This window comes from Arvicola amphibius, chromosome 1 (genome assembly GCF_903992535.2).
Source record: "Arvicola amphibius chromosome 1, mArvAmp1.2, whole genome shotgun sequence".
NCBI classification, from domain to species: domain Eukaryota; kingdom Metazoa; phylum Chordata; class Mammalia; order Rodentia; family Cricetidae; genus Arvicola; species Arvicola amphibius.
This window is the reverse complement of record NC_052047.1, coordinates 111,435,311-111,453,890: the sequence shown is the minus strand read 5'-3', so window position 1 is coordinate 111,453,890 and position 18,580 is coordinate 111,435,311. Positions and strand designations below refer to the sequence as shown.

The 18,580-nt window shown below is 42.3% G+C and overlaps 1 protein-coding gene across 2 annotated transcripts in view; it reads left to right on the top strand.

Moving 5' to 3' along the window:
* Nucleotides 1-18,580, top strand: part of Dennd5a (DENN domain containing 5A) — an 80,528-nt gene that overhangs the window by 31,373 nt on the left and 30,575 nt on the right. For both annotated transcript variants that reach the window (XM_038341029.2, XM_038341024.2), the window contains exons 2-7: nucleotides 4,298-4,369; nucleotides 5,067-5,176; nucleotides 5,618-6,275; nucleotides 11,432-11,619; nucleotides 16,649-16,966; nucleotides 18,212-18,427. In XM_038341029.2, the coding sequence (XP_038196957.1) occupies nucleotides 4,298-4,369; nucleotides 5,067-5,176; nucleotides 5,618-6,275; nucleotides 11,432-11,619; nucleotides 16,649-16,966; nucleotides 18,212-18,427 (1,562 nt within the window). The remainder of the gene's footprint in view (nucleotides 1-4,297; nucleotides 4,370-5,066; nucleotides 5,177-5,617; nucleotides 6,276-11,431; nucleotides 11,620-16,648; nucleotides 16,967-18,211; nucleotides 18,428-18,580) is intronic.

Genomic DNA, 18,580 nt, shown 5'->3' with positions numbered 1-18,580 from the left:
TTCGCCCTCTGGTGAAGATTGTAAGACTGGTGTGGGTTTTGTTAGAAATATGGATGCTTCTAAGGCACAATGGGACATGTTGGCTGGAAGCCATAGACAAAGAGAAATTTACCAGACTAATTCTCTTTTTTTGAAATGTTAGTTCTTTCCCTGTCAGCCCTGCCTGCTTTTCATTCTTCAGTGTTTTTAAATGGTTCCTGTTTGTTTTTCAATTAAATTTTGTCAAGTTCATGGTTATTTATAGAAAAATTGATGTGGTGATATGAGCTACTCTGTCATGTCTTAAGCAAAACCTCTCTAGAGGGTCTGGGGCCAGGAGGAAGGGCTGACAAAGGAGGCAGACCAGAGTCTCAGGCCAACTGTATTCAGAGCATCAGCCAGTTTATACTCTGAGGGCTAAGAGGAGTCACCTGAGTAAAGTACAGTCACTGCACATGCAGCACATGGCAAAAGTTTTTTCCATAGAGACGCATGAACACACAGCAGTAGGTAGTTGTAATCGCACCTCTCTCTGCTGCACTTGGGAGAAGGAAGCACAAAGGAAAATCCAATATTGGTTCTGTGTTTTTGAAGAAACTGAGGTCACAAGACTCTTGTTTTGGTTTCTTGGAGTTTTCTCACAAGCACTCAGAAATCTCCAACACTGTCTCTTCCCTCTCTCTCTTTCTTCCTTCCCATCCTCTCCTCCTCTCTCTTCTTTCTCTCTCCCTTCCTTTCTTTTTTCTTTCTTTTTTTTCTCTCTGTTTTTGGACAGGGTTCCATGTACTCCAATCTAGACTTTAGCTTATAGTGTAGCTGATGACCTTGAACTTCTGATCCTCCCCACCCCTACTTCCCAAGTACTGGGTTACAAGCATATGCTACTATACTTGGCTTCAATGTAGGCATCTAATGAAAGAAAAGAAGGGCTCAGAGGTAAATAGCACTGGCTGCTCTTCCAGAGGACTGAGGTTCAGTTCCCAGCACTGCACCTACTTGGCAGCTCACAGCTGTCTGTAACTCCAGTTCTAGGGGATCTGACACATACATGCAGACAAAACACCAGTGCACATAAAAAAATAAATAAATAAAAAGGAATCCCTAAAAATAAATTTTAAAAAAAAGGAAAGAAAATAATATTGCTCTAATTTGGGTCAGCACCAGCCTGGAAAGCGTTAGTTATGTAGTGGTGCATGTGTTTAGCATGTGTTTAGCATGCCCACCGAGGCTGTGTATGGTGGGATATTTCGTTCCCAAATTAAGAGAAATATTTGTAGCCGTGATTCATGGCTTTTTTGAGTTCTGGAACTTAGAATCTGATAGAAATTGTGGTTCCCTTCTCATGTCTTCATAAAACCACTGTAGAGAACTCAGGGATTCTTTGACACTTTCAACATAAGCCTCCCTTCCCCAATTTAGGGTGATTTGATCACGTTAATACCGACAGATCAATAGCAATACAAATATTATTTTGTTATTTGGCTTGGCCAAAGCAGAAAAAGTATACAACTCAGTAGATGTCCTAAGGCATGTAAGATTTTAAAAAAATTAAGGTTTCCTGAAATGTATCTCTGTAGCTTCACAGAGATAAAGGAGCACCACACCTAACATTTAAATTGTTGTTAGAAATGGAATTTAGTTCTTAAATCTGTCGCTATTATGGGCTTTTTGTTTGTTTGCATTTTGGTTTTGTTGAAACCCTTTGAAACAGAGTCTCAGACGTGGCTCTGGCTGTCCTCCAAGTCAATGTGTAGACCAGTCTGGTATCAAAATCATAGAGATCTGCCTGCCTCTACCTCTCGAGTGCTGGGATTAAAGGTGTGCTCCACTATACCTTAATTAAAAATTAAGGTTTTTAAATTTTTTTTGTACTTTATGTGTTTGAATGTTTTGCCTGCCTGCTTGTGTTTATGTGTACCATCTGCATGCAATACCAGCAAATGCTGGAAGAGGGAGCCGGATCCCCTGGTTAGCCTCCATGTAGGTGCTAGGTCTTAAATCTGGGTCTGTGGAAGAACAGCCAGTGCTCTTAACAGCTGAGCCATCATCTCTCGAGCCCCCTGTTTATGTTTGCTATATATATGTTGGGCAAAGAACTATCTGCCATTTCTAGAACAGCAGGAATTTATGGTGTGATGTCACATTCCTAGTATTGTTTGAGTTTCTAGAGGTTATATAGTAGAGTGACTAAGTGCACAACGGCTTCAGACAGTGATCTCTGTAAGGTTTCAGTTACTATTTTCTTACTGCCGCTTTTAAAAATGCAGCCCTCTATAAACAATAAAGGATTGAATCATATCAACAAAAATACCTCAGGTTTGTGAACTCCTTTTTTCTCTTATTTTACACTAAAAAAAAGGATTTACATAAAATATATAAAGAGGTTTGTTTATATAAGTTAAAAACTGTATATGAAATACTAAAAAATTATGTGTTTAAGTGTTTTGTCTGCATGTATGTATGTGTACCTTGTGGGTACCTGGTGCCCGAGAAGGCCCCTAGAATTGGAGTTATAGATGGTTATGAGCTGCTATGTAAGTGTAAGAACCAAACCCATGCCCATTACGAGACCAGTCAGTGCTTTTAGACTCTCAGCCCTCTCTCCAGCCTCTGGTTCCACTCTTTACCACTTAGGCTGCTGTTTTTCCATATTCTGTCTTTTAAAATTCTGTTATCTGAGTGCTCATCTTGTCTTAGGGAAGCTTCATAGCCATCTTAGGATAACTTTCTCCAGAAGTTTTTAGTTAGAACAGTGGTAGCCACCCTGATCTCTATGTATGTTCAGGTATTTTGTAGATTTCACTCTGGATTTTTTAGGTAAGCTAGGAAGAAATGAACTAACATAGCAAGTTTTGGAAGCTTAGAAAGAAGAAATAGTTATCTCCTTTCAGAACTGAGGTGGTTTAAAAATACCATCTGAGAATTTTGACTGTAGTCAGGATCATGATGTCAGCTACTTGCTGCTTGATTACTTAATGCCCTGAGTTCAGGCCTCCATGGGTGGATCTCAGCAGGTGCTGCTGAGAGCAGGGACTAGCTCTGCATAAGCTACAGTCCTTTCTTGTAGCTGTCGCCAGCTGCCTGCTGATTGTGACAGTCTTCCTGAGTGAAGATTAAGTATATTTTGAGAGATGAAGTACACTAAAAAAGAAAGTTTCAGAGGGATCTATTGGGAAGAAGGAGTAGGAAGATGAGAGAAATTGAAAGTGTGGTTGGTACTTGCTTTACTAACAGAAGGAAAGTTGTGTCTTGGCAGAAGTTGAAAATTACAGACTTGGACAAAACTCAGAGTGGATGAAAAAGATTTTAATTAGAAAACAATATGTCTAAGTAGAGTTTTTAGTTTTCTAAATAGGTGCCTTAGGATCCCCCACCCCCACCCCAAGGGTTTCTTGTAGCTTGGACTGTCCTCAAACTCTGTCGGCAAGATGACCTTATACTTAAAGTTTTTAAATTTATTTGTATGTATGTATGTATGTATGTATGTATGTATGTATGTATATATGTGTTATTATTTGTATGTGTACCATATGCATGCAGTGCCAGAAAGGGACATCAGATCCCCCGGAACTGGAGTTAGAGGTGCTTGTGAACACACTGTTGAGTCCTGACCTTGAACTTTGATCTTGCCTTTACCTCCAATGTACTGGGATAAAAGATGTGTAGTATCATAGCTGGTTTATATGGTGTTTTGTACATGCTAAGCAAACACTACCAACTGAGCTACATCTCCAGCTCTAAGAAAGAAACCTGTGACATGCCTGTGGGGTGATTTTTGGTGAGGAGCTTTCTATCCTTAGGTCTGTGTCATCCAGTAATGATGAGCAGTGCATTTCCCTTAATAATTTCTAGCCCCATGGGTGTGGTGCACACACCTTTAATCCCAGCACTTGGGAGGCAAAGGCAGGTGGATCTCTGTGAGTTTGAGGCCAGCCTGGTCTACCTAGTGAGTTCAAGGACAGCCAGGGCTATCAAAGAGACAATGTGTATGTGTGACACATGCAGACTAGCTAGTATGCACACACAGGCTCCCATGCCACTTTAGTCTCCCGAGCTCTGAGATTACAGGTATGACCTATAACACTCAGCCAGTCTGTGTTAGAATAGAATATCATATAAAGTAAAGGTAAGTATTATTTTGTGGATTTTTTGTTTTAAGCAAATATGTGTGTGTGTGTGTGTATACACACACATTTATACACATGTGTATGCATTTTTGGCTTTGTGACATAAAATGTGTCTTGTTCTGGAGTCATGGTCAAAAAGTTTGAATAATACTGCTTTATTGTAATACTCTGTTATTTCATTTATTATATAGCATTATGCCAGTACATTCAGGCTTCTAAAGCCAGGGATGGTGCCAGCCCTTTCATTTCAAGTACGACTGAAGGTAAAAACAAAACAAAATTGAGCACACCCAGAGTTTTCCGGTTCTCGGTCTTTCTAGTGGTGTTTAGACTCTTTGGCCTTTTAACCATCTTGTGCCTTTTTAAGCAGTAGATTTCTCAGATTTGTGTCTCTCTAGATGGCAGGTTTTTTGGCTCTTTCACTCCTCACTTTAATGCTATTACTTCAGCAGATGCTAGTGTTTTTATGAGGAAGCAGAAACTAAGAATTCTAGCAATTTCGGATGATTCTGAACTGATAAAATAACCCATTAATAGCATTCCTGAAGTCTTAATGTCTTTGTATTTTTATTATCACAGAAGTATATAACTTACTCTTAAAATGGTATGCTTCTGCAATGTTTCCAGTTGATTTTAGGCAAATTAAATGTGACTTTGGGGGAGTGAGGGATGGGCAATCCAGTTTGATTCCTTGTGCTTTCTCCCTCTTTTACAAGAAAATTAACCACTGGGCTTAAAGCAGTGATTTCATTTTGAGGGTAGTAGTGTCCACTATTAACTACACTATACTTTTTCAGCTTCTTATTGACATAGTAACTTTCGATGCCTTTCTTACTTAGGTGGCTGGCATACTAACCCTTTGCATTCATTTCTGTTCCTTGCTGGACTGCCACACTTTGTGTTCCTAACCCTGTGATTTAAGGGACTTTGAGGAAATGATTTGCTTCATTCTTCTTACAGGAGAAAACTTTGAGCAGACGCCATTGAGACGAACATTCAAGTCTAAGGTCCTTGCCCGATACCCTGAGAATGTAGACTGGAACCCCTTTGACCAGGATGCAGTGGGAATGGTTAGTGTATTTATTAGCCATGTAATTATGCACAGTAGTTTATGGTAGGGTTATGAATCCTGGGTGTCGTAGCAGTGCTTCTTCGTCGAGTACTTGTTTTATTTTATTTTTGGGGGGTGTTGTGGCTTAGTAGACTCATGGCCTTATTTATGTTGGACAAGCACATCATTGAGGTATACCCCAACAGTAGTAGTTCTTGAGGAAAGGATTATAGAACACATTTCTCATGGTTCTGTATTTGATTAATGTATTAAATTGGTAAAAAATTGTGTTTCTATTGTGTCAGACAAATATATAATAGTGAGTCAGTGTGTGTATTGTATTACTGTGGGAGAGCTTTTGGTAGATGGTGTCCAACACAGTAGATTCTTGCTAACTGATACGTGTTCTGAAGAGGACAAGGAATGCTCTCACTACTTGTTTTCCTGTTGTCTTTTGCAGCTGTGCATGCCCAAAGGGCTGTCATTCAAGACCCAGGCTGATCCCAGGGAGCCACAGTTCCATGCCTTTATTATCACAAGGGAGGATGGCTCTCGGACATTTGGGTTTGCCCTCACCTTTTATGAAGAAGTGACCAGCAAGCAGATCTGCAGTGCAATGCAGACCCTCTACCACATGCACAACGCTGAATATGATGTCCTTCATGCTCCACTTGCTGATGGTGGAGACCAGAGTGGTATGGAAGATGGTGAAGGCATTCCTGGAACCAAGCTGCAGCGCTTCAACTCCTATGACATTAGCCGGGACACGCTCTATGTTTCTAAATGCATCTGCCTCATCACACCTATGTCCTTCATGAAGGCATGTCGGAGTGTGCTGCAGCAGCTCCACCAGGCGGTCACATCACCTCAGCCCCCTCCTCTGCCCCTTGAGAGCTACATATACAATGTACTCTATGAGGTGCCACTTCCACCTCCTGGCCGCTCGCTAAAGTTTTCTGGGGTCTATGGGCCAATAATCTGCCAGAGACCAAGTACCAATGAACTTCCTCTGTTTGACTTCCCTGTCAAAGAGGTTTTTGAACTGCTTGGGGTGGAGAATGTGTTTCAGCTTTTTACTTGTGCCCTTCTGGAGTTTCAGATCCTGCTTTATTCACAGCGTAAGTTAGTGCTCCACACACGCGGGGTTCCCATTTTCTTTGTCCACATACAGTGGGCCTGACTGTGAATGTCAGGGGCAGATGCAGGCTTTACAGGTAGGAGGAGAATGGTTGGAACCCCTAGAAGCTATCTCCTGATTGGCTATCATCATGGTCTTTGGTAGGAATAGATCTAATTTGGGAGGGGAACACTGTCTCCACACAACCTGCTGATTGACGCTAAAACGGGTTAGGAGGTAATGGCCACCAGTAGTGATATGTTCTGTCATTCTGTCTCCTCCTCAGCCTGACAGTAAGATCAAGGATTTCCTAAAGGATGATTCTCTTATATTGAGAAGATGAATTGTTGCTTCTTTCTGTTGTTTGTTATCTGAATTGTTTCTCTAAGTGAGAGTTAAATGTGAACAGCAGATTTAGAAAGAATACTAAGGTAGATGAGAAAGAACAGTTGCTTACTGTGTGAGTCAGACTGGTATCATAAATTTCAGTACATACTTATTGAGAGTGCACAGTGTTCCAGGCATTGTTTCAAGGGTGCTGGATAAAAGTGATAGAAAAAAAATAGAAAAATATTCTTTCTGTAGTAGAATTTATAATTTAATGAGACAAGAAGAGTTAATAAATAATGCAGAATGTAAGGGAGTTCAAGACTTTGGAAAAAGATAAGCTAGAAGGATGATATTTGGGGAAGAAAAGTTCTGGTTGTTTTAAAATTTTTATTTCATTTTAAGTTTGTGTAGATGTGTGTGTTTGCGTGTGGGTATGTGCATGTGCGGGCAGGTGCTTGCAGCGGCTAGAGGCATCAAATCTCCCTTGAGCTGGAGTTATAGACATCTGTGAGGCACCTGATATGTCTGGGAGCAGAATTTGGGCCTCTGGAAAAGCAGCAAGTATTTTTAACCACTAAGCCGTCATTCCAGCCCAAGTTCCAGTCGCCCCTTCTCTCCCCACATGGTTTCTCTGTGTAACAGCTCTGACTGTCTTGGAACTCGCTCTGTAGACCAGGCTGGCCTTGAATGCACAGAAATCCACCTGCCTCTGCATCCCCGAGTGCTGGGATTAAAGGTGTGCACCACCGCTGCCTGGCAATAGAATGATTTTTTACAACAAATTTTATTTTCATTTTGGATTACAAATAGAGTCTTTTTTAACCCACAAAGATTTATTTTGTTTTTATTTATTTGTATGTTTGTGTGGGTGTGTGCATATGTATAGATGCCCATGGAGGCCAGAGACTTCAAGTTTTCTGGAGCTGTGGTAACAGGCAGTGTGAGTCTGATGTGGGTGCTGGAAATCACGCTTGGGTGCCCTGGACTAGCAGTATACTCTCTTACACTGAGCTGTTCCCAGCCTCCTGTTTGTTTGTTTGATCAAGATCTCACTGTTTCCCTGTCTGTTCTAGAACTTAGTATGTAGCCAGACTGACCCAGAACTTATGTGCAACTTAGTCTTCCTATCTTTGCTTCCCTAGTGCTGGGATTACAGGCACGATCCGTCACAGGTTGTAGAATATTTGAATTGAAGAGCACATACCCATCTAAAATAAACAGTCACTAGTTTCAGTTAATTTCTTGAGGTGCTGCTGGCCTGATGTTAGTAAATCTTCCAGTTTTTCATATGAACCCAGGCTTTCTTAGATGAAATCTCTAAATTTTAAATGATGGCAACAATGCTGTTAAGAAACAGTATAGGCCAAACAAAAGCATCTGTTGATGAATGGTTCCTAAGGCTTCCTTCTGTAATTTCTGATGAAAAGTACAGTCCTGCTGTGCAGTGGTGGCACACACCTTTAGTTCCAGCACTTGGGAGGCAGAGGCAGGTGAATCTTTGAGTTCGAGGCCAGCGTGGTCTACAGAGCAAGTTCCAGGACAGCCAGGACTACACAGAGAAACTCTGTCTTGAAAAATCAAAAAACAGCTTTCCGGTCTGTGGCAGACTGCTCACGTGGTCCAGTGGTGGTCCCACAAAATTGTCACCGTCACAGCTTTCCTACTTTGTGCATATATACTGTGTGGTGTGTCCTTGGGTTGCATTTCTTAGAACAAGTTACAAAGATGTGTTCATTTTTTTTTAGTGTCTCTAGTTCCAGTGGCTTTGAGTTATCTCCTTTATTAGAAGTAACTGCTCATTATAGTTACCTGGAGTTCAAGTGTTAATAGTTGAGGCATATAGGATACTATGGCAAAGGAGGTGCTGATCTTATTGTTGGTACTAGTGTACAGAAGAGGGTTTGTGTTCATGACTCCTGGAGTAGCTTATGTAGGCTTCACACTCTGGCTAGGGCAAGGGAGGGGAAGCTGTTGTTTTGTCTTCAACACAGTGGTTTCTCCTTAATCTACTGCTATTTCAGCCAGAAACTACAACTCTGCAGTTACTCGGTTGCTTCTCCAGTAGCAGCCAGGCCAGTCATACTGCAGTGTGGTGGGAATTCTGTTCCCACAGGGACAGCTCTGTCACTGGCTGTAGTGATCGGGAGCGGTGGGCTGCATTCCCGCCTGGCTCCCAGCTGCCTGGCTAGCTTATGCCCCGAAATAACAACACACAAACTGTATTTATTTAAACACTGCCTAGCCCATTAGTTTCAGCCTCTTACTCACATCTTGATTAACCCATATCTAATAATCTGTGTAGCACCACAAAGTGGTGCCTTACCGGGAAGATTCTAGCGTATGTCCATCTTGGGCCGGAACTTCATCACGTCTGGCTCAGAAAGGAGAGGCAGGGCAATTGTCTAAGCCATCTACCTTACTTCCTTCTTCCTGTTCTGTCTACTCCACCCACCGATGTTCTAACCTATTAGGCCAAGCAGTTTCTTTATTAATTAACCAATGAAATCATCAGATAGATAGAAGACACACCTACATCAACTGGCCTGACTCTTTTGCTGCCACTAAATCTCTATCGTTCTATTTATAAATAAGACTTGAGATTCAAAGGCTTGGGTGAAAAACTGCCAGCTCAGAGTGATTGACTAGCAACTAGCTAACCTTCTCTCTTTGTTAGTGTCTCCTGAAAGCACATTCTTCCTCTCCGCCACTCAGAATCCCTCTAGCTCTTCCAGATGCTCTCTGATGCTCTGATTACTTTCTGTCAACTAGTTGCTAACTCAGCGTCCTGACCCATGGCTCATTTTATTTAACACAAATACTAACTTGGGGTTCACAGTGTGATTGAATATTTCCAACCAAAGCTCTTTGATTTTCTTGTTAAAAAAAAAGGAAAGGCCCGCTGGGCGGTGGTGGTGCACGCCATTAATCCTAGCACTTGGGAGGCAGAGGCAAGCAGATCTCTGTGAGTTTGAGGCCAGTCTGCTCTACAGAGCTAGTTCCAGGACTGGCTCCATAGCTACTGATAAACCCTGTCTCAAAAAAAAAAAAAAAAAAAAAAAAGAGGAAAGGCCCCTGCTTGCTCCCTTCTCTCCTTTCTTCCCTCCCTCCCTCTGCTCCATTCCATATACCATATACCCAATCTTGATATGGTGTGTAGAATATTTATTCAGAATATATGTTTCAATACCAGTATTGGCAATAGTAGGACTGAATTTAAATAATCATCTAAAGGTTTTCTCCTATGTTTTAATATTCTTTTGATTCATCTTTTGGATTTTTTAAAAACTTAAAAAATGTGTGTTTTGCATCCGTGTATGTATGTTCCATGTGCATTTCTGGTGCCCTCAGAATACAGAAGAGGTGTTTGTTACCCTGGAACTGGAGTTAGGGATGGCTGTGAGCTACCATGTGGGTGCTGGTAACCAAACCTGGGTCCTCTGCAAGAACAACCAGTGCTTTTATGTACTGAGTCACCTCCCAGCCCTTTATCGTTTGGATTTTAGAATACATTTTTTAGATGTCTGAGAATCATTAAGACTATAGCTTTTATTTGTAGATGTTTGAAAGCAAGTACTAAATATTAAAATATTGAAAATATAAGAATGACCATCATCTGGAGAATTATTAGACTTTTTATTAGTAATACTTACTGGTAGTAGAGGACTGGACTTCATGGTACTTGTCTTAAATTCCAACACTCAGGAGACAAAAGCAAGTGGATCTTTGTGAGTTTGAGGACAACCTGGTCTACATAGCAAGTTTCAGGTCAGCCAGAGTTACATAATAATACCCTTAAAAAAATGTACCAGAGTAAGGGATGAATAATCTGGAGTTAGCTCAAACTGACAGATCAGGCCCAGTCACTCTTTAGATACTGATGGCCAGCCTGGACTCTCTGTATTTTGTGTAACTTTAAGATTCTCACAACTCCCTCTTCATATTGATAAACTTCTAGAGTAGATTATTATTTATTAGAAAAGATACAATTGAGACTGGTGTACTAGAACTGCATGGTGCACCCATGGCCCTTCTTTGGGTGTGCCTGACTCCAGTGTCTCTGTGTATACTAGCCCAGAAGGTCTTTGGATCTACTTTTTGATTTTATTTTTTTTAATTGCTACACAAGCCTTGTGCATTGGTGATTAACTTAAGTTTCTAGCATCTCTCCCCTCTGCCCTCCCTGGGAACCCGGCCTCTCCTCATGCCTTTCTGGTGATGAGCGCTCACTGTGAACGCTGTCCAGGCCTATCCTCAGTCACCTGTCATCTCAGTCCAAAAACATCCAGAATCCTTAGGACCTGTGTGCCGGGAACTGGGGATGAGACAAATGTATCAAACTGAAGATAAGTGTGACCTATAATTAATTTGCTATTAGTGAGTCTCACAGGCAAGCTTAAAGCTCATGGCAGTCTTTTGCTTCAGCCTCAGTGTCAGCATGAGCCCACCATGCCTAGCTAAACTTGCAAAGTTGTATTAGTGTGCAGAAGTGTCTGAGCGGTAAATGATCTTGTTTTGCTGTTTGGTGAACAGAATATCCTGACCACTGTTCTTTTTGTTCTAGCCTTCCTCACCCCAACTTCAGAGAGTATGCTTAACATATTCCAGAGTAGTAGCTAGAGAAAGATGCCATTTATTGTTTCTATTATTAAATTTTATTACTAGCTGAACCTGTGTGTGTGAGGGGGTTGTTTCAGCTGTGGTCTTCCAAGGTCAGAGTCACATGGCCCCTGGGTCAGATGGATTTTATTGGAAGTTTGAGCTTTCTCTGTAAGAAGCAAGTGTTCATTTGACTGCTTTGCTGAGTGTGCTTCTTTTTTCCTGACCTAGATTACCAGAGACTGATGACCGTGGCGGAGACGATTACAGCTCTCATGTTTCCTTTCCAGTGGCAGCATGTCTACGTCCCCATCCTCCCAGCTTCTCTCCTGCATTTCTTAGATGCTCCAGTTCCGTACCTGATGGGCTTGCATTCCAATGGCCTCGATGACCGGTCAAAGCTGGAGCTGCCTCAGGAGGTGAGAAGAGACGCTGAATTTTAGGTCACTGGAGGGACACGAATTCTGGGGGGTGAAGACAGGGGACATGAATAACTTTTTAGGAAAAAGTACAGTGAACCTTTTGTATCATATTTAGAGGTTCTTCATATCTGACATGTTCATTGTGTTTGTATATCTTATTTTTTTAATTGCCTTATTTAATAACATTTTTTCAAACATTGTGTTCCCAGTTTTATTGCCATCTTTGGCTTCTTGTGTACATGGGACAAGTTCTGTTCCATTTAGGACTCCTTATCATCATTCTCTGTTGGTTTCCGGTATGTGAGTGTATGAAGAAGTTCCTGGGAAGCCAGCAGTTTTCTTACTGGGACTGTTTGAGGAATTGCAGTTTGTGTGAGAGACTTCAGCATTCTTTGTTCTGGCTTCTCCATCGCTAGAACAGCCTTTGCTTCTGTGTCCAGCCTCTCGCTGTGGTCTGCTTAGATAGTGGGATTGAAGAGTACCAACGTGTCCTTCCTAAGCAGTCTGTGCTCTCAGAGTCTCATTCACCCAGGCTTGCCCTCTGAAGGGCATTTATTTTTGAGGGCAGTTACCTCGTTGGGTGTTTTCAGCCCCGATTTATAGCAGATAACCTCTGTGGAGGTGAAGAGCTGTGAGTTGCTCACATGATGAGGTCGGAGTAATGGTGTCCTTGAAACACAGTATTTCTTGTTTTCCCATAATGTGTGCCCATAGTTTTGTTTTATTTTGTTTTTATGAAAACTAAGAAGAATTAGCTCACGTTTTATTACCCAGAGATAATGTAATTTAGGTTTTTAGTTGGCGGTCTTTATACTATAAGACATCTTTAAACTCTGCTGTTAGAAGGAAGCATTGAGGCAGATGAGGGACATTGATGTGGGTCTGTGCGAGGTGGCATCAGGACATTGAGGTGGGGTAAGCTTGGTGTATAAAAGGGACTTTCTGTAGAAGGACAGAGAGTGTTCATTTCTTAGACCCTCAAATTAGAATTCATCAGTTGCAGCCGTATCTTTGGCTGTCAGAAGTCTGTAAAAAGCCCTTTGTTCTTTTTTGCACCAACACATGATCTCAGCTGGCCGTGAGCAAACGAGAGCCCAAGCTGCTCTTGTGAGGCGTCTTTTGTTCTGGCTTCTCTTTGGGGTTTCATTGTCTGAAGCCACAGCCATGCCAGAAAAGTAAGCTTGAGAGCATTGGAGCAAAGAAGGGGCTGTTACTCTTTGCTTGTCCCCTTTCTTTCCTCTCCTTCTGTCTTTCCCCCCAGGATCCCGTGTGCTGAAGTCCCCTCAGTGATGAACTCAAAGATGCACTGAGGGGCAGCTGACTGGGATTGGGCCTGGGAACTCAGGTTAGCAAAGGGCTTTGTGACCCTCCAAAGGAAGAGTTTGGAGAGTATTTGGGATGTGGAGGACTTGTGAGTTTACTTCCTTAGACAGTAGCTAAGTCTTCCCATGACCCCTTTAAACAAGGCAGGGTAAGTGGAGGAGGAGAATGGGTCGTAGAGCCTTCAGTGTTTCTTTTCTTTCTTTCTTTCTTCTTTCCTTCCTTCCTTCCTTCCTTCCTTCCTCTCTCTCTCTCTCTCTCTCTCTCTCTCTCTCTTTCTTTTTGGTTTTTCGAGACAGGGTTTCTCTGTGGCTTTGGTGCATGTCCTGTAACTAGCTCTTGTAGACCAGGCTGGCCTCGAACTCACAGAGATCCACCTGCCTCTGCCTCCAGAGTGCTGGGATTAAAGGCGTGCACTGCCACCGCCCGGCTGAGCCTTCAGTGTTTCTGACAGTCCTTTTATCTTCACAAAGCTGTCACACAGGTGGCAGCCCTTTAGGGATGCTAGAGTAGTTGGTCATAGGTTTATGAATTGTTTCGGTTGGCAGCCCCACTGTGTGCTGAGAGGAGACAGCGTAAGCCTGTTTTATGAGCCTAGAAATGAAATGGCCTTTTTCATTTTTTCTTCTCATCCTGAAGAGTCCAGAGCAGAGAGCAAAAGCAGCAGACTTGGAATGGCCAGGGCTGGGGAAGCGGGATTGGGAGAATAGTGCTTTATGAGGAGGACGAGGAGCAGTGGGAGGGAAGCCTGCCAGCTAGAGTAGGCCTAAGCATCTAGGGTGGGGGTGAGGAGGTCCAGGGGGCTAATGTGGAGATTTTGTAATGTGTAGTGGGTACATGTGAATGGGAACTGAAGGAGCCTGGAGGCTAGCGTGAACTTTGATACGCTAGTAGCCATAGGTATGTGTCAGTGGAGAGCTATATGTCCCTTCTGTCAGAGGTAAGGGAAATGACTCCTTTTGGTTGATGAGAACCTGTTTCAAAAGTTCCTGAGGAATGTTGACTTTTATTTAACCACCAGATATTCTTCTATAGTAGCTTGAATTGGGCCAAGACTCTCATTTCTGGATTTATATACTGCCTGAGACCTAACACAGGCAAAGCACCCATACAAATAAGTAAATAAAAAAAATACTTAGGGATCCTCTCTATTTGACTCACAGCATTGAGAGAGAAGCCACCAACCTTATTGGGTAAATCTAGTTATTTTTGTTGCCTGTGAAGATACTGCTTTCCCCCTCTTTCTTTTAAAGGAGTAAGAGGTGAAAATGCGTGCCTCTCATTCTGTCAGCTGTGTGCAAGGGCTCTTGACTAAATTGGTTTTTTTTTTATTTTCTTTTTTGATGGCTTAGCCGAATAGCATTTATTTATTTTTTTCTATTTTTGGTTTTTCAAGACAGAGTTTCTCTGTGTAGCCCTGGATATCCTGGAATTCACTCTGTAGACCAGACTGGCTGTAAACTCGGAGATCTGCCTGACTCTGCCTCCCTCGTGCTATGTTTAAAGGTGTGCGCCACTACCACCCAACTGTGTAATAACATTCGTAATGTTAAAATCTTAAAAGGACAAGTAAAAAGTAGTCTATTTTTAGGTTATAAACAGTTATTGGCCTTTTAAACAGGCAGGTACCAACGTTGTTATCTAGGAGAGAAACTGAGAGGTGTAGTTTAAAGTGACCCTTCTGTTTTTGAGGGTTTGAGATGGGGAAGCTTGCTTCCTTCCTTCCTTTCTTTGTTTCTTTCTTTCTCTCTCTCTCTTTTTTAAAGATTTCTTTAATATGTATACAGTGTTCTGCCTGCATATATGCCTATAGGCCAGAAGAGGGTACCAGATCTTATTACAGATGGTTGTGAGCCACCATGTGGGTGCTGGGAATTGAACTCAGGACCTCTGGAAGAGCAGGCAGTGCTCCTAACCGCTGAGCCACCTCTCCAGCCTGGGTAGCTTCCTTTTTATAGATATGAGTTGATAGGGCAACTTATGAACTCAGCATAAATGATACAGGAAGTGTTCAAAACATAGTTGTAATAGATTTAAGTTTATGAGATGGCTGTGTTAGCCAGCTGATCATGTTATCCCCTGGCTGCTTCTTCCAGAACATAAAGGTTATTGAGCTAAGGATAAATTTGTAGATCACTGGGTCAGCCTTTGGGCGTACAGTATCAGTGCCTTGCTAAAGAAGGACTCTTCCCTTTTGCCATAAGGTAAACTATTTCAGGTAGATTAAAAAGTTAAATGGAGGGAATATTGAAGTGGCTCAGTGGGTAAAGCCTTTGCCTGTACATCTGACAACCCGAGTTAAATCCCCAGAATCCATGTGATAGAAGGAAAGAGCCTACTCCTGAATATTGTTTTCTAACTTTGCTTGTGCATACACATTCACTCACACACATGTGAATGTACTATAAAAAACTTTGACATTATAAATCTCAAAACAACTTTGTAACATGTATTTCTTTTGTATAAATGAGACACACATACCCTGAGCCCCTTAGTAATCTGTTAGAGTAAAGGCAGTGTTACTTGTCTTGTGAGGACAGGTTAATAAGCACATGAACAGCTCTTAAATAGTGTAAGAAAATGAGCAGGAACAATTAAGTTGAAGAAGAATTGTATAAGACCTCTCAGGATCAATAGTGGTGTTAGTGAGCAGTTTAAGTATATGACTGAGTTCAAATCCCAGCTCTATCAAGTAGTGATTTTAGGTATGTTACTTAGTCTTAAAGTCGTAAAAAAAACCTGTATCAGGTTTTTAAAATTAATTAATTATTTAATTTAGTGAGTATGGGTGTTTTGCCTGCATGTATTGTATGTCTTTGGGCTGGTGACCATGGAGACCAGAAGAGGACAATGGGTCTGCTGGATCTGGAGTTAACAGACGGTTGTGAGCTGCCATATGGGTGCTGAAGATTGAACTTGGGTCCTCTGGCAGAGCTGGCAGTGCAACCAGTGTTTTTGACTGCTGAGCCGCCATCTCTCCAGCTCCTGTGTTGTGTCCTGTCCCCCTCTTTATTTTAAGTTTATCTTTTTAGGTTAGTCCAGGGTGGCCTGGACCTATGTATCCCCATGTTGATCTGGAACTCTTAGTGGTCCTCCTGCCTCAGCTTCCCCAAGTGCTGGGATTATAAACTCCTTCACCCTGCATGGCTTTTTGTCAATTTCACCTGTAAACTGAGACTAGCTAGATGTGTTGCTGACCGTTTGGCTTTGTGTGAGTGCTGGCTCCACTTCCTCTCTGAGGCAGTTGTAAAGTCAGAGGGAAGCCTAGGGAAGGACTGTGGCAATCAGATCTCACCAATTAGGAGTGACGCTGAGGAGGGGATGCTACTGGATGCACTCCATGCAGTCAGGGTCACACTGAAGAGGTCAGTACTGGGGCCTGGACTTCCTTACTCCTCTCACTGACTGTGGAGCTCACTCATGCGTCAGACCAGCATTCACTCTAAAGCTCTTGTGTGCTTAACGGTGATACCATCATGGTTTCCGTACTACTTTTAGCTATTTCCCTAGCATTTTACTTCTGAGGAAAGTGTCAGAGGTCATGTCACATTGCTAAGGCTTTAATCAGAAAGGGGAGGCTCTGAGCATAGGGCTGTCTCATTGCCTTGCTCTGTCTTCTTTGCGCCATGTCTAATATATATCATTTAGATGTATCCATTGTCCTTTCTAAAACTTCTCTCATGCCCCTTCTTGTTTTGATTTCCAGGCTAACCTCTGCTTTGTGGATGTTGACAACCACTTCATTGAGTTGCCAGAGGACTTGCCTCAATTTCCCAACAAACTGGAGTTTGTCCAGGAGGTCTCTGAGATCCTCATGGCTTTTGGGATTCCCCCTGAAGGAAATCTCCATTGCAGCGAGAGTGCCTCAAAGCTGAAGAGGATCCGAGTCTCTGAGCTTGTGTCTGACAAGAGGAATGGAAATATTGCAGGCTCCCCTTTGCATTCCTATGAGCTCCTCAAGGAGAATGAAACTATTGCCCGGTTGCAAGCATTGGTCAAGAGGACAGGAGTGAGTTTAGAAAAAGTAAGAAGCTGGAAATAAGTTTGTGACAGATTGGATCTTTGTTAGAGTGCTGTCCTTGGGAAGATGGATTTAGATGAGAAGGTACCCAGGTCAGGACAGTGCATACTCGTGAGCCTTGAAGGAAATGTTCCATATGGGAAATTGAGTTAGTGCTAGCCGCTAGTCTAGCACATGTTACTTGGTTGAGCCTGGGTGGCTTCTTGTACAGCTCAGGGAGAGTCTGTTGCCATTCTGTGTGACACTCCGCAGAGTGGTCAGGAAGGATGGTGATGGTAAGCCCCAAGTTTAGACCTTTCATATCCACTGTCCTGTGATGTCACAGCAGCCTGATAGAGATACATCTTGACGCTGAGGCTTAGAGACCTTTCAGCCTTAGATTCAGAGCCTTGCCTGGAGTTCAGCTGCAGCTTAGAACAGATTCTGTAATGCTGACTTCTCCAGGGATGCACTTGGCTTTCCAGTTTCTGGTTTTGATGAAATTAAGCTTTCTGTGCTTATTTGCCTATCTTTCTACCTTTCCCATTCCCATTGCTAAACAACTTTGGTTAGTTATATGTAAGTGTTAGGACAGTGTAATGATTTTGTTGGACTTCTCATTTTTAGTAGTGAGCAATTTCTTTTCTCTATTTTATTTTGTAAAGTACAGCAGATTAAAAAAAAAGCTATACCAGTTGATCAGAGAAATACTTAGGAAGATAAAATATATATCTCCTTTAAAAAAAAAGGATGATCTTTGAAAGGTAAGAAAAGTGACAACCCAATCCCACCACTACCCCCGCCCCCCCCCCCCCAAAAAAAAGAAAGATGATACCAAGAGGAGATCAGTGCCAGAGTTTGATCCACTGCTCTGACTTTAGCTCCCTCGTGCCCTTTGCCCAGGAGTGATTCTGCCCTTTCCTTCCTTGGCTGGACTGCACGCAGCTCACAGTGACTGCACCTCATCTTAGTGAGTTGCTGGATACCTTCAGACTGAGCTCTGTCTTTTCTTCACAGAATCTCCTCCCCTCCCCTATCTTTGCTCTCTACCTGCTTGCTAGGCAAGATTCTACCAGTAAGGTCAATCTCTAACTTCTAGAATTCCTTCCTTTTATATTTCTTCTCATTTTTCTTCCTTTTGTTCAGACCTCCTCACCATTTGCTGCTGAGTCCAAAATGAAAACAGACGAGTTGCATTTCTTTGGCATGAAAGTATAACTTTCATATTTCATATTTTCATCTTCTCTCTCTTTCTCTCCCTCTTTTTAGCTGGAAGTTCGTGAAGACCCCAGTAGCAATAAAGATTTCAAAGTTCAGTGTGATGAAGAAGAACTCAGGATTTACCAGCTAAACATTCAGATCAGGGAAGTTTTTGCTAATCGCTTTACTCAGATGTTTGCTGATTATGAAGTGTTTGTCATCCAGCCCAGCCAGGATAAGGAGTCCTGGTTCACCAACAGGGAGCAGATGCAGAACTTTGATAAAGTGAGTGAGTCCCTGGGGGCCGCGATTCAGAGCTATTTAACAGTGTGAAAGAAGAGAAGTCAAGTGGAGAAGCAGGCCTGCAGATGACTACAGTGATTCACTTCTAGACAGCTCCCTCCTTTGTTTCTGTTCTGCTTTGCAGTGCTGGGAAGG